General features: G+C 68.0%; 5 protein-coding genes across 6 annotated transcripts; 4 read left to right on the top strand and 1 right to left on the bottom strand.

Moving 5' to 3' along the window:
• The first annotated feature begins 128 nt into the window (after nucleotides 1-128).
• ARF3 (ARF GTPase 3) lies at nucleotides 129-2,145 on the top strand. Its single transcript, XM_080635604.1, has 5 exons — nucleotides 129-189; nucleotides 788-977; nucleotides 1,096-1,206; nucleotides 1,316-1,440; nucleotides 1,515-2,145. Exons 2-5 carry the CDS (start codon nucleotides 830-832, stop codon nucleotides 1,674-1,676), a joined length of 546 nt encoding a protein of 181 aa, XP_080491730.1. The 5' UTR covers nucleotides 129-189; nucleotides 788-829; the 3' UTR covers nucleotides 1,677-2,145.
• Nucleotides 2,146-3,483: 1,338 nt separating this feature from the next.
• FKBP11 (FKBP prolyl isomerase 11) lies at nucleotides 3,484-5,031 on the top strand (the record flags this gene model as incomplete). Its single annotated transcript, XM_080635605.1, has 6 exons — nucleotides 3,484-3,597; nucleotides 3,885-3,950; nucleotides 4,353-4,443; nucleotides 4,545-4,578; nucleotides 4,672-4,742; nucleotides 4,814-5,031. 6 exons carry the CDS (start codon nucleotides 3,484-3,486, stop codon nucleotides 5,029-5,031), a joined length of 594 nt encoding a protein of 197 aa, XP_080491731.1.
• A 216-nt stretch (nucleotides 5,032-5,247) lies between these two features.
• Nucleotides 5,248-7,342, bottom strand: DRC2 (dynein regulatory complex subunit 2; the record flags this gene model as incomplete). The annotated part of the gene is made up of 8 exons (XM_080635400.1): nucleotides 5,248-5,553; nucleotides 5,651-5,803; nucleotides 5,881-6,099; nucleotides 6,191-6,388; nucleotides 6,436-6,613; nucleotides 6,723-6,892; nucleotides 6,966-7,133; nucleotides 7,208-7,342. 8 exons carry the CDS (start codon nucleotides 7,340-7,342, stop codon nucleotides 5,248-5,250), a joined length of 1,527 nt encoding a protein of 508 aa, XP_080491526.1.
• Nucleotides 7,343-7,761: 419 nt separating this feature from the next.
• On the top strand, nucleotides 7,762-10,093 carry RND1 (Rho family GTPase 1). The gene is made up of 5 exons (XM_080635602.1): nucleotides 7,762-7,917; nucleotides 7,992-8,079; nucleotides 9,033-9,142; nucleotides 9,227-9,361; nucleotides 9,433-10,093. The coding sequence occupies exons 1-5, from the start codon at nucleotides 7,798-7,800 to the stop codon at nucleotides 9,676-9,678; spliced, it is 699 nt and encodes a 232-aa protein (XP_080491728.1). The 5' UTR covers nucleotides 7,762-7,797; the 3' UTR covers nucleotides 9,679-10,093.
• A 103-nt stretch (nucleotides 10,094-10,196) lies between these two features.
• On the top strand, nucleotides 10,197-14,678 carry DDX23 (DEAD-box helicase 23). Of its 2 annotated transcripts, none has more exons than XM_080635558.1 (17): nucleotides 10,197-10,390; nucleotides 10,526-10,734; nucleotides 10,808-10,906; nucleotides 11,009-11,105; nucleotides 11,209-11,274; nucleotides 11,377-11,515; nucleotides 11,600-11,730; nucleotides 11,802-11,914; nucleotides 11,995-12,138; nucleotides 12,253-12,478; nucleotides 12,560-12,705; nucleotides 12,834-13,011; nucleotides 13,091-13,333; nucleotides 13,428-13,579; nucleotides 13,694-13,802; nucleotides 13,908-14,082; nucleotides 14,167-14,678. In XM_080635558.1, the coding sequence occupies exons 2-17, from the start codon at nucleotides 10,526-10,528 to the stop codon at nucleotides 14,388-14,390; spliced, it is 2,451 nt and encodes an 816-aa protein (XP_080491684.1). In that variant the 5' UTR covers nucleotides 10,197-10,390; the 3' UTR covers nucleotides 14,391-14,678. The 2 variants fall into 2 exon arrangements, with proteins under 2 accessions (XP_080491684.1, XP_080491683.1); XM_080635557.1 differs by having other exon boundaries at nucleotides 10,198-10,390; nucleotides 11,597-11,730.
• The last annotated feature ends 445 nt before the right edge of the window (nucleotides 14,679-15,123 follow it).

The following is a 15,123-nucleotide window of genomic DNA, read 5'->3' on the forward strand; positions in this document are numbered from 1 at the left end:
GCCCCCTCCCGGGCCCGGTGCGGGGGGGGGGGCGGAAAGCGGAGGGCGGGGGGGGGAAGGAGGAGTAAGGGGGGGGTGCACCGGGAGCTCTCGCGAGATCGGCGCGATCGGGCCTCCGCTTCCGGCGGCGGGAGCGGTGCAGAGTCAGCTGCGGGCGGGGGGAGCCACCGGTACCGGCACCGGCACCAGGTCTGGGGGGGCAGCATCGGGGGCGGACGCATCGGCGGGGGCGCGGCACCGGGGGGGCTCTGCACGGCAAGGGGGGAGGATGCGGCGGGGTTTGGGGGTGCGGACCCCCGAGGGGGTGCGGGCATCGCTCCGGGGGTGATGCGGGGCCGCACCGGGGGGCGATGCGGGGGGGGGAGGGCGGTTTGGGGGGGCGGTGCGAGCCAATGGGGGTGCGTTGGAGGGGCGCAGTTGAGCGGGGGGGGGTGATGCGGTCGGGGGGAGCAACGGGGGCGGCAGCAGCTCAGGGGCGGGAGGTGCCCGCTGCGGAGCGGGAGGGCTGCAGCGCGGGGAGGGTCGAGGTTTGGGGGGTGCGGTTGTGGCTCCCCCCCCCCAAGAGGTGCCTGGGTCCGTGCCTCAGTTTCCTCCAGTGCAGCCTTGGCCTGGCCCCTGTAGGTGCAGCGCGGGGGGGGCACCCCCAGCACGGCCCCTTCATGTGGGGGGCAGCCCCATGGCCCCAGGGCTCTATCCCACACATGGGTGTCCCCGATGCCTGCGCCCTCCCCCCCTCCATCCCGTGTTTTGGGGGTCCCCCCCCAATCCCAGCCGTGTGCCCCCGCAGGATCCGGCCTCGCCTGCGGACAGAGCCAACGCCGCCGTCACCATGGGCAACATCTTCGGGAACCTGCTGAAGAGCCTCATTGGGAAGAAGGAGATGCGGATCCTGATGGTGGGGCTGGACGCCGCTGGGAAGACCACCATCCTCTACAAGCTGAAGCTGGGGGAGATCGTCACCACCATCCCCACCATAGGTGAGCAGGGCCAGGGGTTGGGGGGGCACTGGGCATGGACCCCTCCCCATCGGGGCTCCTTGGGATGGAGTTCGCGGCCCCGCATGCCTCAGTTTCCCTCCGCTGTTGCTCCTCGCAGGGTTCAATGTGGAGACAGTGGAGTACAAGAACATCAGCTTCACTGTGTGGGATGTGGGTGGGCAGGACAAGATCCGGCCCCTCTGGAGGCATTACTTCCAAAACACCCAGGGTAGGTGCCCCGCGGGGACACAGATTGGGGGGACACGGTCACTGGGGATGGGGGTGACCGTGGGGCCGAGGCTCCTGCACCCCCAGCAGTGCCCGGTCGCTGTCCCCAGGGCTCATCTTCGTGGTGGACAGCAACGACCGGGAGCGGGTGAATGAGGCGCGAGAGGAGCTCATGCGGATGCTGGCGGAGGATGAGCTGCGGGACGCCGTCCTCCTCGTCTTCGCCAACAAGCAGGTGGGGCTGGGACCATCCCCGGGGTGTCACGGCCGGTGTCTGGGTCCCCGTGGCAGCCCTGTCTCTCCCCTCAGGACCTGCCCAATGCCATGAACGCAGCGGAGATCACGGACAAGCTGGGGCTGCACTCCCTGCGCCACCGTAACTGGTACATCCAAGCGACCTGCGCCACCAGCGGGGACGGGCTCTACGAGGGCCTCGACTGGCTCGCCAACCAGCTCAAGAACAAGAAGTGAGCGGGCAGGCGGCTGCACGCCCCCCCCACCCCCGTGTCCCCGGGGCCCCCCCCGGACTCCCCCATCCCTGCCCCGGTTGGGTTTTGCTTTCTCTTCTGGCACCGGTTGCTGTGGGGGCCTTTTTCCGCCTTGTTTTGGGGTCTCCCCTCGGATCTCGTGTGTGCGTGTGTGGAAATACAGCTCTATGGAACGTACCTGGGGCGGACATGGGGGCTGGGTGCCCGGGGGGGGTCACGCTGGGGTACCCCATCCCCGTGCATGTCCCCTCCCCTTCCTCTGGACCAAATGTGGGGGCTGCGGGGCCGCAGGGGGCATTTGGGACCATTCACACACACACCCCCCAGCCCCACATGTCCCCCCCCGGGGGTCCCACACGTCCCCGGCCCCCCATGTCACTTCGAGGCAGGTCTCCTCCCCTGCACCCCATCCCTGTGCCAGCATCGTGATTGTATGTCCCAGCCCCTCACGGACAGACGGACGGACGGCCCCATTCTGTACCCCCCCCCAGCACCATATTTATACCCCCGGTCTGTGCTTGGTGTGACGTGTTGCTGCGGCTCTGCCCCGTCCAGGGATGTGTGTACCCCCCTCCCGGCTCCCCCTCCCTGCGCCTGAGACGGTGGGTGACCCCCGGCCCCCCCCTTGGATATTAAACATGTTTTATGTAGGGCTGCCCCACGGCTCTTCTTCTACAGCCCCCCCCCAGCGCGGGGGTCCGGGGAGGGGACGGTGATGGACAGCCTCGGGTTGGGTTTAATTAGAAAGAGCTTAACAGGGCGAGGGGAGGCTGGGGTGGGGGGAACTCCCGTTTCCCAGGCTCATCCTTAGGGGAATATTGGATGAAATGGTAAATCCCATTAGTGCTAATCCCAGCCGGGGTGTGGGGATGCTGCCAGCACCGGCATGGCCGCGAGTGGGGCTCAGCTCCCCCATGTCACCCCTTATGCAGGGGACCGGCGCTGCTGTCTTCATCCCTGTGTCCCCGTTGGGTTGGTGCTGGTGCCACCGCACTGAGGGTTCCCGGTTCCCACCGGTGGCTTTGTGCGGCGGGGGCCGGCGCGGCGCTGACCCGGAGGCCGTAATCCCATTAATGCCCCGTCCCCCTGCCGCCAGCGCGGCTTCGCCACCTCTCGGCAACCGGGGCTGGTATGTGCGTGCGCCGGTGGGGCCGGCGTGCCGATGCCGTCGTCCGGGAGCTGCGCCGGCGCCCGCGCCGGCAACGGGGCCGCTGTCACCACCGGCGTAGGGCGAGGGAACGGGGTTGCCCGCCGTGTCCCAGCGTCCCCTCCCGAGCCGGGGCTGCTCCCCTGTTCCCCAGGGCTCTGCGGTGACCCCAGGGGCAGGGGTTTGGGAGCCCCCCCTTCGTGCAGGGCCCGCTCCGGGGCTCAGCTTCCCCTGTCCCGCAGGGGGCCGGGAAGGGCGCTGGGTGCGGGACAAGGGGCGCTCCGCACCCATGGGAGCTGGATCTCGCTCGGTGCCGCTTCCTCCGGGCTCTGCTGCCGCCTGCTGGTACCGGTGCCGCCGCCGGTGCCCTGGGACGAGCTCCCCGCCCGGCTCAGCGGGGACCCCTGGGGCAGTCACCGGATAGAGACCGATGCTCGGTGGCAGCCCGGGATGGAACGCGGGCGGACGCGTGTCCCGGACACCGGAGGGAGGATCCCCCCCCTCTCCGTCCCCACCGGGGCTCGTTGCTTGTCCCGCGGACCGCTCCCGGTGCCGGGGGGGGCGGTCCCAGGGGGGAGGCGGGGCCCGGGGTGAGCACGGGGCAGGCCGGGGCGGTCCAGGTGCCGCCGCCGCCAGCCCGGCCATGCCGTCCCCCGCCGCGCTGCTGCTGCTGGTGCTGCTGCTGCTGCCGCCGCCCGCCCGCGCCGCCGAGAGCGAAACCGAAACCGGTGCCCGGGACCTGCGGCTGGAAACACTCGTGAGCCCCGGGGGAACCGGGAGGGAAGCGCGGGAACCGGGGCTGCGCGGGGAGCACCGGGCACCGGGAACCCCCGGCGGCGCCCTCGGGCAGGACCGGAGAGGGGGGACCCCGGCGGTGCGTCGTGGAACGGGAGCACTGGAGGGACGTGGCTGTGCGGGGAGCGCGGGGGGCACCGGGGCGGAGAGCGCGGCTCACGGGGCCCCCGGGGAGCACGGAGAGGGGTCCGCGCACCCCGAGGTCGTGGTGACCCCGTCCCGGTCCCCCGTGACCCCGTCCCGTTGCAGGTGCCCCCCCCCGAGGGCTGCACGGAGCTGTCGGCGCCGGGGGACACGGTGCACATCCACTACACGGTGCGCGGCGGCAGGAACACGTCAGCACAGCGCTGCGCCGGGCGGGGCGGGGGGGCGGCTCCGGCACCGGCACCGGAGGGGGAGCACCGGGGCGGGACCCGGGAGGTACCGGGGTGGGCATGGGGGAGGTACCTGGGAGATAGCGGGGAGGTTCAGGAGCAGGCATGAAGACGGCAAGTGGGTGGCACTGGGACGGGCATGGGGGTGGCACTTGGGTGACCCTGGCACTGGGAGCAGCGCAGGGATGGCCCCAGGGTGGCCATGGGGACGGCGCCAGGATCAGCGTTGTCCTGCGGAGGACAATGGGAAGTGCCTGGAGTGGCAGTGGGGCAACGCCGGTACCTGTGTGGGGCAGAGCCAGCCTGGGTGCCAGTGCCGGTGATGGTGCCGATGTCCCCGCAGGGCAGCCTGGAGGACGATGGCCGCATCATTGACACCTCATTGAGCCGGGACCCGCTCCAGGTGGAGCTGGGCAAGCGTCAGGTCATCCCCGGTGAGCACGGGGGTCCTGGGGGATGTCACTGCCTGTGCCCAATGGGTGTTGGGGTGCCCCCAGCCACCCCTGCTCACCCCTTTATCCCCCATTCCTCACAGGCCTGGAGCAGAGTCTGCTGGACATGTGTGTGGGGTAAGCTGGGCAACGGGCACCAGGGGTGTTCCCAGGGCCCCTTGGGGCGTGGGTCCAGCCCCACAAGGCACTAACAGCATCTCACCACGGCAGGGAGAAGCGGAGAGTCATCATCCCCCCTCACCTGGCCTACGGCAAGCGGGGGTCCCCGCCATCCATCCCAGGTGAGCGCAGCCCCTTGAGGTCCCCGTGAGGTCTCCACCAGCCCCACTGAGGCTCTGTTCCCCCATTGCAGGGGACGCGGTGCTGCGGTTCGAGGTGGAGCTGGTGGCTCTGTCCCGTGCCGGTTACTGGCAGAAGGTGCTGAACAAGGTGGTGCCACTGCTGTGCTTGGGGCTGGTGCCGGCGCTGCTGGGGCTCATCGGGTGCCACCTCTACCACAAGGCCAGCAGTGCCAGGCTCTCCAGGAAGAAGATGAAGGAGGAGAAGAAGAACAAAGCCAAAAGGAAATAAAGCCTTTCCCTGGGCATCTGTGGCTGCTCCATGACTGCGTGCTGCTCTGGAGCACAGAGACACCTTGAACACAAGCAGGAGGTGACAGATCCACACCAAAGCTCAGCTTGTTCCAGAAATAAGACCCTGGAGCACAGTTTTGGGTGCAATTTAGCTCCTTTATGGCACCTCCAGGCTGTCCCAGTCGCTGCAGTGTCCAGGGCTGCATTGGGGGTCTCAGGCAGTGTTAGTGGAGCCATGGATGGGCTGCAGATGAGTCTTGGGGTGCTCAGCACAGCCACTGCCGGTATGGGGCAGGGCCCTGCGGATGCAGCTCTTGTGCTTGACGGTGAGGAGCGGGTTGGGCTCGCTCAGCACCTCCTGCGGGATGGAGATCCCGGCCAGGTACTGCCGGAGCAGGTCCCGCAGGCGCCTATTCCTGCGGCTCAGCGCCGCCCTCTGCCGCTCCAGCGCCTGCTCCTCCAGCTTTGCCTTATTGAAGCGCTGCCAGAAGCGCTCCAGCCCCACGTAGTCCTGCACGGCCTAGGAGAGAGGCAGGGCAGGGGGTCCCCAGCCTGGCCATAGGCCATTCCTGAGGCCGGATCCCACCCCGAGCCCCACGGGGGCTTCAGTTCCTCACCCAGGCCAGTGGCTCCACCGGTGTCTCCTGGAGGACTTGCCGGGCATCTTCCTCCTCCTCCTCCTCCAGCGAGGACAGGTAAAAGGGCAGCACCTTCTCCTCCTCTGTCTCCATCCTGCGGCACATCTCAGCCAGGCGCAGGATGCGCTGGGCCTAGGGGGATGCAGGAGAGGGCAGGGAGGGCTGGGAAGGTGGAATTCTCTCCCCGAGGGGCTCCCAGCACCTCTCACCTTCTCCATCACCCGCGCCAGCGCCTTGAGGGCAGCACCGCTCTGCAGGGTGAGCCTGAGGAGGCTGTCGTGGGCATCAGCACCCATCTGGTTCATCTGAGTCTTGAGCTCCCGGAGCTGCTCAAGGACCTTCTCCTTCTCTTCCCGCATGCGCTGGTTCTGCTCCTGGCTCTCCCGGAGAAGAGCCACGAGTCGGCTCCTGACGGCTGTGATTGAGTCCTGGGGACAGTGGGGATGTGAGGAACGGGGCCATGAGGTTGGGGATGGGGTCCCCAGTGCCCCCACGTCCACCCCTGCGCCCCGCTGCAACCTGCAGCTTCTGCAGCCTCTTCATCTGTGTCTCCACCTCCCTGGAGCTCTTCTCGTCCTTCTGCTTGAGCGCCTCGAAAGCCACACTCTGCTGCTCGGTGGCCTCGGCATAGCCCTGCATGGTGCTTCGGACCTGCTTCCAGAGCTCGTCCAGCTTTGCCCCCAGCTGCAGGCGGGTGTACTGCCTCTCCTGCAGGCTCTGGGCACAGGCGCAGCACGGGTGAGCCGTCACTCCCCAGACCTCACCCTTGAAGGCTCCCGGCCGGTTCCTCCCCCTGCCCCTGCCTCGTTTTTGATGTCGTCCCGGGAACTCTGGAATTTCACTGTGATGTCCAAGTCGTTCTTGGCCTGATCCTGCTCCGTGCCCAGCACCATGTCCTGCAGGTAGCAGTGTTCCCGCTCGTGCTGCTCCACAATGGCTCTCCTGTGGGAAGCACAGGGGAGCTGCTGGCAGACAGCGGCCCAAGTGGGGTGCTCAGCACCAGCACAGGACAGGCAGCGGGTGCCACTGCCCCCCCCCGCCCCCGCCGCACCTCTCCTCCTCGAAGGCAGCCTGCAGGGCCTGGAGCTGGGCCCTGTACCCCTCCTCCAGGCACGCCAGGCGGCAGCGCTGCAGCTGCAGCAGCCGGTCCACGTTGAGCAAGTGGCTGCGCAGGGCTCGGCCGTGCTGCTCCTCCGCCTCCTCCAGGTCTGCGGCCAGGCCCTGCAGGGTCGGGAGTGTCAGAGGCCGAGGGGGGGGCCCGGTGCTGCCGCGGCCCCGCCGGCCCCGCGCTCACCTCGATGACGCTGTCCTTGCAGTCCATGATCCGCGCGAAGGCCTGGCTCAGGACGTGCACGTCCCGGCGCAGCTCCTCGGCCCTGGCCTCCCGCAGCACCGCCCTCCATTGCGCGTGGAGCTTGTGCAGGCTCAGGGCGCTGCTCTGCTCCTCCTTGGCCAGCTTGTGCTGTGCGGGGCACGGCCGTGAGCGGGGACAATGGGGGGGGCACCCTGCTACCCCGTCCCGTAACCCCCAGGTACCTTCAGGAACCGGGTGAGGATCTCCCCCTTCCTCTTGGCCGCCTCCTCCTCGGCCAGCGCTTGGCTCTGCAGCAGCAAGAGCTTGTCCTCCGCCGACATGGGGGCTGCTGCCCGGGAGCGGCGCTTCCCGGCCATGGCGGCTGTGCCCGGGCACACGGGGTGAGGCGGGAGGTCCAGGCTCCCCCCATCTCCTCACCGTTGGGGTCCCCCCTAACGCCCCCCACACTTTGGGGTCCCTCCAGGCCCTCCCTTCGCCCCCTCCCGTCCGCCGATCCCGGTACTGAGCGCGCCCCACAGCACCCACCGGCGTCCCGCCGATCTCCTAGCAACCGCCACTTCCGGCTTGGGCGGGTGCAGGGCCTCGCTCCCGCGGCCGGCCAGACGGGGCGCCCCCTGGCTTGGAGGAGCGGCTCCCGGCCGAACCCCGCCTCTCCGCCATTGGTCTGCGAGCCGGGAGTCGCCGCGGTGATTGGCTACCGGACGCCGCCGTGGGCGGGGCTCGGCGGCGGCAGCTTATATAAGGGCGCTGCGGCGGCGGGGCCCAGGGCCGGCGGGTGGGTGCCGTGTGGGGCCTCCGCGCCGCCGCCGCCATGCGGGAGCGGAGGCCGGTGCCGGCCGCCCCGGCCCGCTGCAAGCTGGTGCTGGTGGGCGATGTGCAGTGCGGTAAAACGGCCATGCTGCAGGTGCTGGCCAAGGACTGCTACCCCGAGGTGAGCCGGGACCGGCACCCAGCACCGGGAACCGGCACCGGGGCCGGGCGCTGACGCTCTCGGTGCCGTTACAGACGTACGTGCCCACCGTGTTTGAGAACTACACAGCGTGTCTGGCCAGCGAGGAGCAACGGGTGGAGCTGAGCCTTTGGGACACCTCCGGTACCGGGGTCAATGCACTGGGATGGGTTCCCTCTGGTACCGGGGGGTGCATGAACGGGGTTTCCCTCCGGTACCGGGGGGTACATGAACGGGGGGGGCTTGATGTGGGAGGAGAGTTATTGGGGGAGGGTGGTTTGGGCTCTATGGGGATGGGGGGACTGCAGCAAAGGGAGCCCTGCAGTAAGGGGGCCTGGCATAGAGCCCCCGAGGACCGGCCCCATGGGGTGGCATAGGGTAACCCCCTTCCTAACGGGGTCCCCCATCCCTATGACCCCCCCGTTGGATATTGGGGTGCTGCGGGGCTTCCTGTGAATGGGGGATAACGAGGACCTCGGGATCTGCCCGTCCCCGCGGCGCTGGGGGGGCCGGGACAGCCCTGCCCTGGTGCTGCAGTGTCCCCCCCCGCCCGAGGGGGGGTCCCCGCCACCCGCGGTCCCCGCGTTGCCATGGCGATGCGCTGGCGCAGCCTCTTTGCTATTCCACGCACGGAGCGTCTGGGCTGCGAAACCCCCTCCGAGGCCCTCCGGGGTCGGGGGGTGGCGATGGGGGGCCCCCCCGGGCACCCCAATACCCACAGGTGCTCCCCACTGCCCCCTCGCACCCCCCCCCCGTGCTGCCTTCGCCTGCGGTCCCCGCGGTGGTGCCAACGGCTCCGGCTCCCTGGGGACCCCATGGGGGTGGCAGCGCCCCCCCCACGTCCCGCTGCCCCCCAAGACCCGGTGCTGCTGTTGGGGCTCCCCAGTGGGGGGTGGGGGGGGGAGGTTGTTACATAAACACCACGGGATCCATTTCCCATCACTGATGGGCTGCGGGGAGCGGAGGTGGTGCTTTAGAGGGGGGTTAGAGCCGCGTGTGTCCCCCCAGCCGTGGCAAAGGGGGGCTGTGACCCTTTGCCATCACCTCCAGGGTCCTTTATGGGGGTGCTGTGCGGTGACACCCCCTTTTCCACCCAGGTTCTCCCTACTACGACAACGTGCGTCCCCTCTGCTACAGCGACTCGGATGCTGTCTTGCTTTGCTTCGACATCAGCCGCCCCGAGACCCTGGACAGTGCGGCCAAGAAGGTGTGGGGGGCATGGGGAGAGTGTGGGGGGTGTTTTGGGGTCCCCTCACACTGACACCAGCCCTGTGTCCCCCCTATTCTGCAGTGGAAAACAGAGATCCTGGACTATTGCCCCAACACACGGGTGCTGCTCATTGGCTGTAAGACAGACCTAAGGACAGACCTGAGCACCCTCATGGAGCTCTCCCACCAGAAGCAGGCACCCATCTCCTATGAGCAGGTTGGGGGGTGCCGTGGAGGGGGGCTTGGGGGTGCTATGCGGGGGTTTGGCCTCACCAGGGGCTGTTGCAGGGCTGTGCGGCCGCCAAGCAGCTCGGAGCAGAGGGCTACCTGGAGTGCTCAGCCTTCACCTCAGAGAAGAGCGTCCACAGCATCTTCCGGACCGTGTCCGGCATCTGCCTCAGCAAAACCCCCCCGCAGCCCCCCCGGAGCCCCCCCCGCAGCCTCTCCAAGAGACTCCTGCACCTCCCCAGCCGCTCCGAGCTCATCTCCTCCACCTTCAAGAAGGAGAAGGCAAAAAGCTGCTCCATCATGTGAAGGGGGAGATGCCTGTCAATGACCCCCCCCACCCTCCACTCCCCCCAGTGTCCTCCTGCCCTGAGCCCCCAGGATGGGGGGGGGGGGGCTGGCCCTGGAGCCCCCCCTGATGCCAATGGGGTGCCTGTCCCCCTCCCATCACCCTGCTTCCAGCCCCCATGGAGCTGCCATGAGTGGGGGGGTCTCCAGGGAGGGTGATGGCAGTCCCCCAACCCCAGGGGGGATTCATTCATGGACTCATCCCCTTTTGCCTCTCCCCACCCCATCCCTCATCTGCTGCTTGCCCCCGGTGGGGTGGGGGGCGCTGGGGGGGGGCTGTTTTATGGACTGTCGTTGGGGGGGGATGTCTCTGTTCCATGGTTCGTGTTATTAAAAGCTTATTTATTATCGGAAATATAACACCCACCGACGTGCAGCGGGAGTGGAGTCCTCTTTTGGGGGGTGTCGGGGTTCAACGGGGTGGGGGCTCAAAAGGGGTCTTTCCAGCTTGGGAATGAGGGAACCGGCGCTGTGGGGTGCGCGGAACACGGAGGGGCCGGGGGGCATCGCGCTGCCGGCGGAGGGACCCGCTTGTGGCGGCGGTGCTGAGGCCCGGCGGGCGCGGGGGCTGCTGGGAGTTGTAGTCTCTGCGCGAAGGCGGCCTCGCCTTCCCAGCGTGCCTCGCGGCGGCCATGGCGGCAGCGGGACGCTGAGGCCCGGAGCGGCGGTGGCGGTGAGCGGGGCCGGCGGGGTCCGCGGGGGCTTCTGGAGCCCCTGAGCCCCGTAGCGGGTACCCAGGGCTGGGCCCTGCTGCTTCCCGGGGCCGCCGGAGCTGCCCGGGGCCGGTTCCCTGACGCTGTCCCCGCAGATGGCCGGGGAGCTGGCGGACAAGAAGGAGCGGGACGCGTCCCCCGCAGCCAAGGAGGAGCGGAAGCGCTCCCGATCCCCGGACCGCGACCGGGACCGCGACCGGGACCGCAAAGGTTCCCCCCCCAAGGACAGGAAGCGGCACCGGTCCCGGGACAGGCGGCGGGGGAGCCGCTCGCGCTCCCGGTCCCGGTCCAAGTCAGCGGAGAGGTGAGGGGGCGGCTGCCCCTAAGGGCGGGTGCGGGGGGGTGCGGGGTTGGGCCATAAGGACCCCGCTCCATAGGGATCGGCGGCACAAGGAGCGCGACCGGGACCGGGGCAAGAAGGAGCGGGAGCGGGACAAGGATGGGCACCGGCGGGACAAGGACAGGAAGCGCTCGAGGTGAGCCCCGGAGGGCTTCGGGGTGTCCCTGCTCCCCCAGGAGCGGTTCCGCGGGGCCCCGGGGCTGTGCTCGGTTCCTGATCCCCGGTTCTTTGCTGGAAGCTTGTCCCCGAGCAGGGGAAAGGATTCCAAGGCTCGGAAGGAGCGGGATGCGCGCAGAGCAGAGGAGGAGGAGGAGAACGCCCTGAAGAAGGAGAAGGTGAGGAGGGATTTGGCTGGGAATGGCTTTGGGAATGTGGGAATCCCCCTGGCGAGGCAGAGTCCCCATTGGGGCTGCTCATGGGCTCGTCCCACATCCACAGGCGCAGCCACTGTCCTTGGAGGAGCTGTTGGCCAAGAAGAAGGCTGAAGAGGAGGCGGAGTCCAAGGTGGGAGCTGGAGCTGAAGCCTCCCCCTTGGGATGGGATGGATGGGATTTGGAGGGGGCACATCCCGACCCGACCTGCTGTGACCCTTGCCTTCTGTCCCAGCCCAAGTTCCTGTCCAAGGCGGAGCGGGAGGCCGAGGCGCTGCGGCGGCGGCAGCAGGAGGTGGAGGAGCGGCAGCGACTGCTGGAGGAGGAGAGGAAGAAGAGGAAGCAGTTCCAGGAGATGGGGAGGAAGATGCTGGGTAAGGGGGTGTCCACCCCTGCAGCCCCCCGGCACTAATGGGGGGTTGTGCTGAGCCCTGAGCCCTTCCCGTGCTCCCCAGAAGACCCCCAGGAGCGGGAGCGTCGGGAGCGCCGGGAGCGCATGGAGCGGGACACGAACGGCACCGAGGATGAGGAGGGCAGGCAGAAGATCCGGGAGGAGAAGGACAAGAGCAAGGAGCTCCACGCCATCAAGGTGAGTCTGGGGTGACCTCGGGGGGGCTGGGGAGGGGATGGAACCCCCCCCACTGACCCTCTGCTCCCCAGGAGCGGTACCTGGGGGGGGTGAAGAAGCGGAGGCGAACGCGGCACCTCAATGACCGCAAGTTCGTGTTCGAGTGGGACGCATCGGAGGACACCTCCATTGACTACAACCCGCTGTGAGTGGGGGGGTCCTGGGCGTAGGGGGGGTCCCTGGGGGTGTGGGGCAGCTCCTGATGCTTCCCCCCCACTGCTCCAGGTACAAGGAGAGGCACCAAGTGCAGCTCCTGGGCCGGGGCTTCATTGCGGGCATCGACCTGAAGCAGCAGAAACGGGAACAGTCACGTTTCTACGGGGACCTCATGGAGAAGAGGCGGACACTGGAGGAGAAGGAGCAGGAGGAGTGAGCTGGGGGGTCCAGGGGGCTCTGCTGGGCCTGGGAGCAGCTCAGATGGGGGCAGGATGATTCCAGCCTTCCCACAGGCTGAGCCCCATCCCCTTCCTCACCTGCACCCAGGGCTCGGCTACGGAAGCTGCGGAAGAAGGAGGCAAAGCAGCGCTGGGACGACCGGCACTGGTCCCAGAAGAAGCTGGATGAGATGACAGACAGAGACTGGCGCATCTTCCGCGAGGATTACAGCATCACCACCAAGGGGGGCAAGATCCCCAACCCCATCCGCTCCTGGAAGGACTCGTCCCTCCCGCCCCACATCCTGGAGGTCATTGACAAGTGTGGTTACAAGGTGGGCAATGGGGGCTGCTTGGGGGGGTGTCAGGGCTTTGGGGGGGAGGTTCTGTTCTCATCCTGCCGCTCCCCTCGCCAGGAGCCCACCCCCATCCAGCGCCAGGCCATCCCCATCGGCCTCCAGAACCGGGACATCATCGGCGTGGCTGAGACCGGGAGCGGCAAAACAGCGGCTTTCCTGATCCCGCTGCTCGTGTGGATCACAACCCTGCCCAAGATCGACCGGTACGTGGGGCAGGGGACACTGCACGGGGGGGCCATGAGCCACTATGATCAACAGGGCAGGGGGACACTGCACAGGGGGGAACACATGGCACCGGGGGTGACGTGGCTGTGCCTTGCCTGTGCCGCAGCATTGAGGAGTCGGACCAGGGTCCCTACGCCATCATCCTGGCCCCCACCCGCGAGCTGGCGCAGCAGATTGAGGAGGAAACCATCAAATTTGGGAAACCTCTGGGCATCCGCACGGTGGCCGTGATCGGGGGCATCTCCCGCGAGGACCAAGGCTTCCGCCTCCGCATGGGCTGCGAGGTGAGTGCCCCCCATGGAGGGGCCCTGGGGGCCACGTTCACCCCCAGTCTGTGGCCACCAACCCCCCTGACCCCCTCAGATCGTCATCGCCACCCCAGGCCGTCTCATTGACGTGCTGGAGAACCGGTACCTGGTGCTGAGCCGCTGCACGTACGTGGTACTGGACGAGGCGGATCGCATGATCGACATGGGCTTCGAGCCGGACGTGCAGAAGATCCTGGAGCACATGCCCGTCAGCAACCAGAAACCAGACACGGACGAGGCTGAGGACCCCGAGAAGATGTTGGCCAACTTCGAGTCAGGGAAGCACAAGTACAGGCAGGTGGGTGCTATCGTGGGGAGCAGAGGGCTTTGGGGAGCAGCAGCCCCATTCTTGCCCCTCTGGGCTCATCACTCCCTGCCCTGTGCCCCCATAGACTGTCATGTTCACGGCCACCATGCCGCCAGCCGTGGAGCGCCTGGCCCGCAGCTACCTCCGCCGTCCCGCCGTGGTCTACATCGGCTCTGCTGGCAAACCCCATGAGCGGGTGGAGCAGAAGGTGTTCCTCATGTCCGAGTCAGAGAAGAGGTGAGGACAGGGCTGGTGGAGCAGGAGGAGGGGTCTTGGGGGTGCTCAGGGGTATTTGGGGGTGAGGGAGCTCTGGGATAGGCTCCTCAGCCCCACTCTGCTCCTCCACAACAGGAAGAAGCTCTTGGCCATCCTGGAGCAGGGCTTTGACCCCCCCATCATCATCTTCGTCAACCAGAAGAAGGGCTGCGATGTGCTGGCCAAGTCCCTGGAGAAGATGGGGGTGAGTCTGGGCTGGACCCTCCCCGCTCTGTGTCCCCCCTGTCCGTGGGGACCCCATGGGTGGGGGGCTCCAGGCCCTGCCTGACCCCTCCTTTCCCTCCCGCAGTACAACGCCTGCACCCTGCACGGAGGCAAGGGCCAGGAGCAGCGGGAGTTCGCCCTCTCCAACCTGAAGGCTGGGGCCAAGGACATCCTGGTGGCCACCGACGTGGCCGGACGCGGCATCGACATCCACGACGTCTCCATGGTGGTCAACTACGACATGGCCAAGAACATCGAGGGTGAGATGTGAGGGGCAGTAGGGGGGCAATGGGGGGCAGTGGGGGGCTATGGGGTGCCTGATCCTCCTCATCACCCCCTTGCAGATTACATCCATCGCATCGGGCGCACGGGCCGCGCGGGGAAGAGCGGCGTTGCCATCACCTTCCTCACCAAGGAGGACTCGAGCGTGTTCTACGACCTGAAGCAGGCCATCCTGGAGAGTCCCGTGTCCTCCTGCCCCCCGGAGCTGGCGAACCACCCCGACGCCCAGCACAAGCCTGGCACCATCCTCACCAAGAAGCGGCGCGAAGAAACCATCTTCGCCTGAGCCCGGGTCCTCCCCCGATGGCAGCAGCACCAGGGGCTGCCAGGACCTTTTGGCTGCTTTTGGTGCATCCAGGACTGCCGACAGCAGAGACTTGGCCCAAGGGGCCCCCCACATTGTCCCAGCCCCGCTTCCCACCCTCCCCATGGCCAGTGGGGCTCTGGGGGCCGGTTCCTCCTGCCGGGACCGGGCTGGTGCCCATCGGGGCTATTCCAGGCCCTTCCTTCCCTCCATCCTCGTGTTTTTTAGCTGCAATTCCAGGCTGCAGGAATAAACCCGGTCCCGCACGGCGCCTCCTCGTGCTCTCCCTGCCCCTGTGTCCCCCCCATCCCCTGTGTGTCCCCCCCCCGCCACACGGACACAGCCCTCGGAGCACTCTCGTGTTTCTGAAACCGGTTACAGGGAAATCAGTGCTTTCTACAAAAGAAATTATAACAAATCTGTGCCCCCCCCATCCCCTCCCTGCGAAGGGCCCCGGGGGGTGGGGGGGGGGTTCTCATCGAGCAGCCCCCGGGGAGGGGGATGCTGTATTTACAGGACTGTGTGCGGTGACGTGCGGTGGCAGCTACGGGGACAGCAGGGACGGGGCAGTGAGTGCAGGCAGGGGGTGCCCCCCCCGGCCCTGGGCAGGGTCTGGCTGCCCCCTGCCATCCGCATCCCCAATGGTGGGGGTTTGCGGTGACCGGGGCAGGGGGGACTTGGTGCAGAGCAAAGCGATTGGTGCAGCCCCCTCGTG

Source organism: Psittacula echo (assembly GCF_963264785.1).
Source record: "Psittacula echo genome assembly, chromosome: 27".
NCBI classification, from domain to species: Eukaryota; Metazoa; Chordata; class Aves; order Psittaciformes; family Psittacidae; genus Psittacula; species Psittacula echo.

What these genes read in the sequence shown, in the direction of transcription:
- ARF3 (XM_080635604.1), top strand. Translation starts at nt 830, where the DNA reads ATGGGCAACATCTTCGGGAACCTGCTGAAGAGCCTCATTGGGAAGAAG. An exon ending in CACCACCATCCCCACCATAG is followed by an intron (nt 978 to 1,095) that starts GTGAGCAGGGCC and finishes TGCTCCTCGCAG; the next exon opens with GGTTCAATGTGGAGACAGTG. An exon ending in TTACTTCCAAAACACCCAGG is followed by an intron (nt 1,207 to 1,315) that starts GTAGGTGCCCCG and finishes CGCTGTCCCCAG; the next exon opens with GGCTCATCTTCGTGGTGGAC.
- RND1 (XM_080635602.1), top strand. Translation starts at nt 7,798, where the DNA reads ATGCGGGAGCGGAGGCCGGTGCCGGCCGCCCCGGCCCGCTGCAAGCTG. An exon ending in GAGCCTTTGGGACACCTCCG is followed by an intron (nt 8,080 to 9,032) that starts GTACCGGGGTCA and finishes TTTTCCACCCAG; the next exon opens with GTTCTCCCTACTACGACAAC. An exon ending in TGGACAGTGCGGCCAAGAAG is followed by an intron (nt 9,143 to 9,226) that starts GTGTGGGGGGCA and finishes CCTATTCTGCAG; the next exon opens with TGGAAAACAGAGATCCTGGA.
- DDX23 (XM_080635557.1), top strand. Translation starts at nt 10,526, where the DNA reads ATGGCCGGGGAGCTGGCGGACAAGAAGGAGCGGGACGCGTCCCCCGCA. An exon ending in TTGACAAGTGTGGTTACAAG is followed by an intron (nt 12,479 to 12,559) that starts GTGGGCAATGGG and finishes TCCCCTCGCCAG; the next exon opens with GAGCCCACCCCCATCCAGCG. An exon ending in GGAAGCACAAGTACAGGCAG is followed by an intron (nt 13,334 to 13,427) that starts GTGGGTGCTATC and finishes GTGCCCCCATAG; the next exon opens with ACTGTCATGTTCACGGCCAC.